The 8,157-nt window shown below is 41.9% G+C and overlaps 1 protein-coding gene across 1 annotated transcript; it reads left to right on the forward strand.

Annotated features, from left to right (window-relative positions):
- Positions 1-5,953: 5,953 nt before the first annotated feature.
- LOC137259542 (uncharacterized) lies at positions 5,954-7,210 on the forward strand. Its single transcript, XM_067797172.1, has one exon. The coding sequence runs from the start codon at positions 5,954-5,956 to the stop codon at positions 7,208-7,210; it is 1,257 nt and encodes a 418-aa protein (XP_067653273.1).
- The last annotated feature ends 947 nt before the right edge of the window (positions 7,211-8,157 follow it).

The following is an 8,157-nucleotide window of genomic DNA, read 5'->3' on the forward strand; positions in this document are numbered from 1 at the left end:
CCCCCCCCCCCCTGGTGGGACAATGAACTTTAAACGTTAAAACATCAGAAATATTCAGCCCTTATAGATAAGAACACTGACATCAGCATTTGCAAGAAATACAAAGATCTATTTAAAATATTTTCGCTAAGAAGAAAGAACAGTATTTGTGTAGCAAAAGAAAGAGTTAGTATCTGCAAGAAATGACCCAACACAGTTTGGGGAAAAAAATTAAGCAAAACTGAAGCATTCAGCCCTGAAACCATAACAGATGATCAGTGGGTTAAACATTTTACAACACTCTTCTGTTTAGACACTGTTAACCCTCTACACGTAGCTGGTCTTTACACACATTGCACCACTGATGACACAGATTATAACACCCAACTACTCAACAGTCACATCACTGAACAGGGAGTTCTATTAAGCCTTTCAAATCTTCCCACTAACAAAGCTCCAGGGTCAGATGGTATACCTGATGAATTTTTGAAGACTGCTAAACACATTATTGTCCCATACTTCACAAATATCTTTAACAATATATTGCAGAGCGGCACATTTCCAAAACGTCGGGGTAACAGTATTATTTGTCCATTATTTAAATCTGGACGCAAACAAGACACAAACAAATATATTTATCTAAGGTAAATACGGTATTTAAAGCCGATGACCGTGGATGCAGGCTTTGCACGACAAGTTGGGCTTGTTTAGTCACGTGACAAAAGGTTACGAGGTGGGATGAGGAAATTGTTTCGTCACTCGAGGTCTACGCGTTGCTCAGGCGAGTAGCTTTGCCTTGGTTTCTGTCCTTTTGTCCCTAATGGATCAACAAGACTCCTCTACTCCGGACGTCTCTCAGGAGTCGAGACAGTCCAGTTCCAATTTTTTTTAGTCTTTTCAGCTGTTTAAGGACTATATGGACGACAAGCTGAGGACAATGAAGAGAGACATTCTCGACGAGTCCGAGGAAAGGTCACTCAGTGTTTTCAAAAAGGTGAAAAAACTTGATACACCAAGCTTCCAATACAAAGGGAATGAAATTCAATTTAAGTTCAACACTGGCATTTCAGATAGACTAGATTCGGTCAAAAGACATTGTAACAGGAGGGATTTTTCCGAATGTCTGGAGCTTATAGACAGTATCCAATGTTCGATTAAGAAGAGGAATACGTTCATCAGATTAGCAGACCGTTCTCCGTCCGGATGGGGATTGATATCAGAGTTAGAAGAGGGTGATATTGCTTCTAATTCATAGGAGGAGAGACGGTTTGAAAGGGCAGAAACCAAGGCACTTCGCAAGCGTCAACGACGTGAATACGGCAGGCCCCGAGCCAGAGGAACTCAAGGATCCGTCAACTCATGTCCTTATCCTCAACCAACTTTGCTACCAACAACTCAGCCTTCCAATCAGCCTTTTCGAGAGTATTCCGGGCGTCCTTACCCAGTTTCCAGGCCATGTTTCTTCTGCGGGGAGGTCGGACACTGGCGAGCCACGTGTCCTGCAGCAGCAGCTCTGCGCCGGTCAGCCCAGCAGAACTCAAGGGAGGGAAGTTCCCCCAAAGGACGCAAGAAGTACAGCGAGTGGCAGTCTTGGAGAAAACTAATGATGAGAGTTCATCGAAAACCCTGGCTTCCGGGAATTTACTTTCTAGTTAGAAGGTATAGATCTTGAGGATAATGCGTTGTATCAATCTGATGGTTTCGAGTTTAAGTCTAGTTCTTGTGCTGTAGTAAAAGGTAATCTAAAGAAACACATTCCTTCCTGGAGAAAGAATTCTGCTTCGGATTACATTTTGCAACTTATACAACATGGTTATGTTATTCCGTTTTTTGAAACTCCCCCTTCCTCGGATAGTCGTAACAATTGCTCTGCTTTTAAACTTAGCGCTTTTGTGACTGATGCAGTTCAACAACTCTTGAGTAATAAGTGTACTGTGTATTACTCAACAACAACCTCATGTTATAAGTCCACTGTCAGTGTCTGTTAAAAAATCTGGCAAGAAAAGGTTAATTTTAGACCTGAGGTTAGTAAATCGATACGTTTGGAAGGAGAAAATTGTTCACGAAGGCCATACTGTTGCTTTGAACTATGTTCATACTGGAGGATATATGTTCAAGGTTTGACTTAAAGTCAGGCTATCATCACATTGATATTCATGAAGATCAGCATAAGTTTTTAGGTTTTTCGTGGACAGTCAGTGGTCGTACCAAGTATTATTGTTTTACTGTTCTCCCTTTTGGTTTAACTTCTGCACCATATATTTTCACCAAATGTCTTAGACCTCTTGTGAAATATTGGCGACATAATTCTATTGATATTGTTGTATATCTGGACGATGGGTTTGGTCTGGAGCAGACTCTAGACTTATGCAGAAAACTTTCTTCTTTTGTTAGATCAACGTTGGCTGAGGCAGGTTTTGTCTGTAATGATCAGAAATCCGCCTGGGAACCTTCAAGACAACAAGAATGGCTTGCTTTAACTGGGATCTTGACAAGGGTATCATTTCCATTCCTTACAGAAAACTTAAGGATATAAACAAAAGTTCATGTCCCTCCTACCCAATTTTACACCAAGAGACGTCGCCAGACTGACCGGTAAAATCATTTCCCTTACGCCAGTATTTGGATATGTATGTAAGATATTAACGAACCAGATGTTCTTGCAGATGCACGGTCATGCTCACTGGGATAAATTTGTAACGTCTTATGACAATCCTTGCTTTGTTTCAGAGCTAGTATTTTGGAGAGACAATGTTTTGAATTTTAATAGCAGAAGTTTACAGCAAGAGTTTTCTCCCCTTATTAGTGTGTTTTCAGATGCAAGTTCGGTTGGTTGTGCAGCATTTATCCAGGGTACCAATTACATTTTTCACCATAGATGGAATAGTTCAGACAAAACATTCAGCTCAACTTGGACGGAATTAAAGGCTGTTGAATTGGCATTGTTTTCTTTTAGACACTTTCTAGCACACAAGTCGGTCAAGCGGTTTTCAGACAATAGAGCATGTTGTCACATTGCTACATGTGGTAGTTCTCCCCTGTACTACAGACTTTATCCCTGTCGATCTTTGATGTTATCTGATCTTACACATCTAGTCTACAGTTCTGTTGGATTCCCAGGTCAGAGAATGATAAAGCAGACAGTTTGAGTAAATTCCAAGATTATAATGATTGGACCATATCGGATCGTGTTTTTCAATTGTTAAATAGGCACCCGTGGCGAGCCACCTCCTCGTGGTGGGTGCTGGGTAACGCTAAGTGCTCGCCAACCCCCCGTGTGGATCCGGGGGCATATTTGGTCCACCAACCCGTTTGCCGTGGGTTGCGGCCCTGTGTCGGTGGAGGAGGGGATCCTGGTGGTTGAGGGCAACAGGGGCCTGGAACCGTGTTCCTGTTGCTCAACACACCACTTTGGATCTTCCCTCACCTAGACGGGTGGTAGAACTGGCCCGGTTCTATCAATCGGCTGGTCACGCCAAGCCCTGTGTATGGACTTATGTCATTACACAGTTTTAATTTGGAAAAGATTTACTTTTGGACTTGGCACATTTGTTTATATAAAACGTTAAAGATCTTCATTATGATGTTTTGAACTTTGCCTAGAGTCTTATTCCCAGAAGGCGGTGGCTCATGGGCCAATCTGGTGGATGTGTTATCTATAACTCTTCTGCTGGAGTATATCATCCGAGTATCCTTGGTGCTGCAAGTTGGAGACCCACTTGTTTTTAGCATTGTCCTTGTGATACTCCGTGGTGGGTGGGGAGCTCGGGTGATGAAAATATAAACATTAAACATGGCTTATGAAACCCCAACTAAGAAAACCAAACGTCCTCTTGAAACTGATCCCATTGATGATGACATGCAACCGTCCAAATCAATTGATTTCTGGCCACGTTTTCTAGTGATTGAAACTATTGACAAGGCACCTTTCAAGCTGAATCCTTTTGAAATATCTAAGGGTATTCAGGGTATTGCTGGCGAAGTAAAAAACATACGAAAGTTACGTTCAGGTATGCTGCTGGTTGAATGCTCTAAAAGACAGCAATCAGCCAACCTTATGAGTACCGAATCATTCTTTGGCGTTCCAGTTACGGTCTCTGCTCATAAGACCTTAAATACAAGCAAAGGCATCATCAGGGACCGCGATCGACTATTTGCTGAAATGTCAGAAATTGACATTGCATACGAGATGAAAGATCAAGGTGTGCTCTATGTCAAACGCTTTTCGACCCGTAAAAACAATGAAACTGTTCCCACCAATACTTATCTCTTCTCCTTTTCGTCTCCGACAGCTCCAAAATCATTGAAGGCTGGTTACTGCAACATCAAGGTTGACGTGTACATTCCCAATCCACTCAGATGTTTTAAATGCCAGAAGTACGGCCATGGCGTAAATACTTGTACATTGTCCGTTGTGTGTGCTCACTGTGGTGAGAAGTCACATACAACGGAAGATTGTACAAGTACCTTTAAAAAGTGCACCGACTGTTCAGGAAACCATTCGTCTTTTTCAAAAGAATGCCCGATTTGGAAAGAACACATGGAAATTAACAAGATTAAATTTACACAAAACATCAGTTTCTCGGATCTCAAATGTCAAATGTCAAGAGATCTGAGCTTCCAGACAATTATGCTTCTGTAATCAAAACATCAACTGAATCCAGCCATAAACTATCTACTTTATCCACAAGCTGTCAAACAAATTTGACTTGGGTCAAATGTGATTCTCCCCAGATGTTATATCCTACCACATCGTCTCAAACTACGGAGTCACTTCCTAGTCATTCACAAAAGCAGTCAGAGTCTTCATCTGATCTTAAGCGATCCTCTCAGTCGCGTTCACAATCTAAATCGTCATGTGATACTCAGTCAGCTGTATCAAGCAAAAGTAAACTGAAGCATGAGGCCTCAAAAAAACAAAGTGGAAGAGCCCCGAAAGGGTCGGAAAATAATATACAGCTACACAACAGATATGTATCTCTGGAGGACATGGACGTGTCTGAAAACGTCCATTCTAGGGCACATAGCCTGTCGCCCTCCAAAAAGATGCGGGGTACATCCCCAAATATCCCACCAAAAGATAGTTTCTTCTTATGATATTATACAGTGGAACTGCAGAGGGCTAAATAATAATTTCAATGATTTACAGCTATTGATCCAGGACTTTATTCCATCAGCAGTCTGTCTGCAGGAGACATATTTTAAGCAGACGGACACTTTTGACCTACGCCATTTCAATGCTTACCATTCTTTTTCACCCCCGGGCGAGAGGGCCACTGGAGGAGCTTCTATCCTTATAAACCAGAATATTATTCAGAGCCCTATTATTCTTAATACTGGTCTCCAGGCTGTTGCCGTGAGACTTACTTTACACGTTGCACTCACACTATGCTCTTTGTATATCTTACCGTCTTCAACACTTCAGTCCCGTGTGGACCCGGGACAGAATGTGTCCACAGCACCCCATTGCTGGTCGTAAGAGGCGACCAAATTGGGCAACCTGTTTGCCGTGGGTTGCGTCCCGTGTCGGTGGAGGACGGGATCCTGGTGGTTGAGGGCAACTGGAGCTTGAAACAGTGTCCCTTTGCCCAACACACCACTTTGGCCCTTACTTCACCTAGACGGGTGGTAGAATGGGCCCGGTTCTATCAATCGGCTGGTCACGCCAGGCTCTGTGCAGTTTATTGATTTGCACAAATTTGACTTTGGAGTTAAATGTATCTTGGTCGTTGTTGAAAAGTCATTGAAATTTACTATTGTTTTATTGAATATGGAATATATTGATTAGAATCACTTACTTAGAGCACAGTAGTCGGTGGCTCATGGGCCAATCTGGTATGATACCATACTGGAGTATATCATTCCTGTAGCCTCTTGGTGTTAGTCTGCTGGAAATCCGCTGACGTTTAACATCGCTCAATTGGCGCTCCATGGTGGGCGGGGAGCAGGATTGATGAAACATATTCTTATCATCATGGCACCCAAAACGAACTCTAAAAAGGCGAAAAGAACACACTCTGACTCAGATAGTGAACTTGACTCCTCAGATGATGAAATTGTTGGCCGACTGTGTTATTCAGAGCGAGACACCTGGCCTAAGTTTATTGTCCTTGAAGCATCAGGAGATCGTAAATTGACATCATTTTCTCCTTTTCTGTTACAAAAAGCCATTAAAGGTAAAGTTGGAGATGTATCTGATGTGAAAAAGCTGAAGTTTGGCGCTCTACTGATTGAATGCAAGTCACGTACGCAGGCCGTAACACTTCTGGAATCAACTAAACTGGCTGATATCAAGATCAAAAGCTACGCGCATAAATCCCTTAACTTTAGCAAAGGAATCATCCGCGATCGTGATCACAGTTTGCATGAACTCTCTGTGGAACAAATTGTTTCTGAACTCAGAGATCAAGGTGTCCTTGAAGCTAAACGTTTTACATTTAGGAAAGATGGCAAAGTCTTACCATCTAATACGTACTTACTAACGTTTGATACACCAAACCTACCAGAGCGTTTAAAAGTAGGCTGTTTTGCTATGAGGATTGATAGGTTTGTACCCCGTCCAATCCGCTGCTTCAAATGCCAAAAGTTCGGCCACGGTCAAAATGCCTGTAGAAATCATGTTGTCTGCTATCGCTGTGGAGAGCGAGATCATGAAGGCTCTACGTGTAATGCCACAGTCAAGTGTTCTAACTGTGGCGAACCTCACATGGCATCCTCTTCTGATTGTCCAGTTTTTAAATTTGAGGCAGCAGTGCAACGAGTCAAAACAGAGCAAAACATTGGCTACACTGATGCACGCAAACTAGTTGCTGGTACACATTCTGCAGGAACAGTTAAGAAAACGTATGCGGCAGCAATAAAACCTGTGACCAGTTCTGTTTCTTGTCAAACTGATTATACATGGGTAACAAAAGATACGCCTACGTATCTTTCTCAGACCCCACATCAGTCATCTAATGCACCCTCAGTTTCAGTTCAGACATCCCCTACAAAAGTCCAGCAAGTAACAGATGATTCAAAATCTGAGAAGAAAAAGAATGCAAATGTGAATTACACGAAACAGGTTAAACATTCCGATCGTCTACCAAAAGCTCAGAGAAATCCTGCATTGCTGTTCAATAAATTTGGAGTACTAGAAGATATGGATGTTTCTGCACCACAAGCCACTCGTTCAAGGAGTCATTCTCCTAAAAAGAAAGACAGAGAACGCTCACCCATAACTCCACCATAAATGACTCACCATACATTAATACAATGGAACTGCCGAGGTTTTAGGGCTAATTATGATGAAGTGAAACTTCTTGCACATGATTATGATCCTGTAGCATTATGTCTCCAAGAAACGTATTTAAAGGAAAATGATCAACTTACCTTACGTCATTATAACATGTATAACGTGTATGCAAAGACCAATAATGGTAAAGCATCTGGTGGATCCTGCATTTGTGTTAAACAGGGGACACTCCACAGTCCTGTGTCATTAAATACGACCCTACAGGCTGTGGCTGTCCGTCTAACTCTCCACATTGCTATAACACTTTGTTCGTTGTATGTTTCCCCATCGTCACCACTTACTGTTAAGGAACTTGATAATTTGACTGATCAACTCCCAAAGCCCTTTATACTCGTCGGTGATTTGAATGGGCATAATCCTTTGTGGGGTTCGTCCAGTTATAATAATAGAGGTAAAGTTCTCGAAGATTTTCTTGGTAAACAGAATCTTTGCATATTTAACAATGGTACTAATACGTATTTACACCCGGCAACGGGAACGTATTCAGCGCTGGATTTATCGGTGACTGACCCTTCTCTATATAATGAATTTACATGGTCCGTTCACTATGATTTATGTGGTAGTGATCATTTTCCCACAATACTTAAGACCATCAGTCCTTCACAGGATCTACCCATATCAAAATGGAAATTTACAAAAGCTGATTGGCAGACTTTTAATACTCTGTGCCGTGTAAATTTGAATCCTGAAACTTTTTTTAATAAAATGGATGAGATTCAAACATTTTCCGAAACACTGCTTACTATTGCTACCAAAACTATCCCTAAGACCTCGGTTAATCCACGAGTTAACACACCATGGTTCAATGACGATTGCAGAAAGGCCAGGAAAACGAGGAAAAAAGCTGAGAGAATATTCAACAAAGCTCCCTCCCCGGATAATTT

Source organism: Haliotis asinina, chromosome 13 (genome assembly GCF_037392515.1).
Source record: "Haliotis asinina isolate JCU_RB_2024 chromosome 13, JCU_Hal_asi_v2, whole genome shotgun sequence".
NCBI classification, from domain to species: domain Eukaryota; kingdom Metazoa; phylum Mollusca; class Gastropoda; order Lepetellida; family Haliotidae; genus Haliotis; species Haliotis asinina.

Excerpts from the sequence above, each read along its gene's own strand:
- LOC137259542 (XM_067797172.1), top strand. The coding sequence starts at position 5,954 with ATGGCACCCAAAACGAACTCTAAAAAGGCGAAAAGAACACACTCTGAC.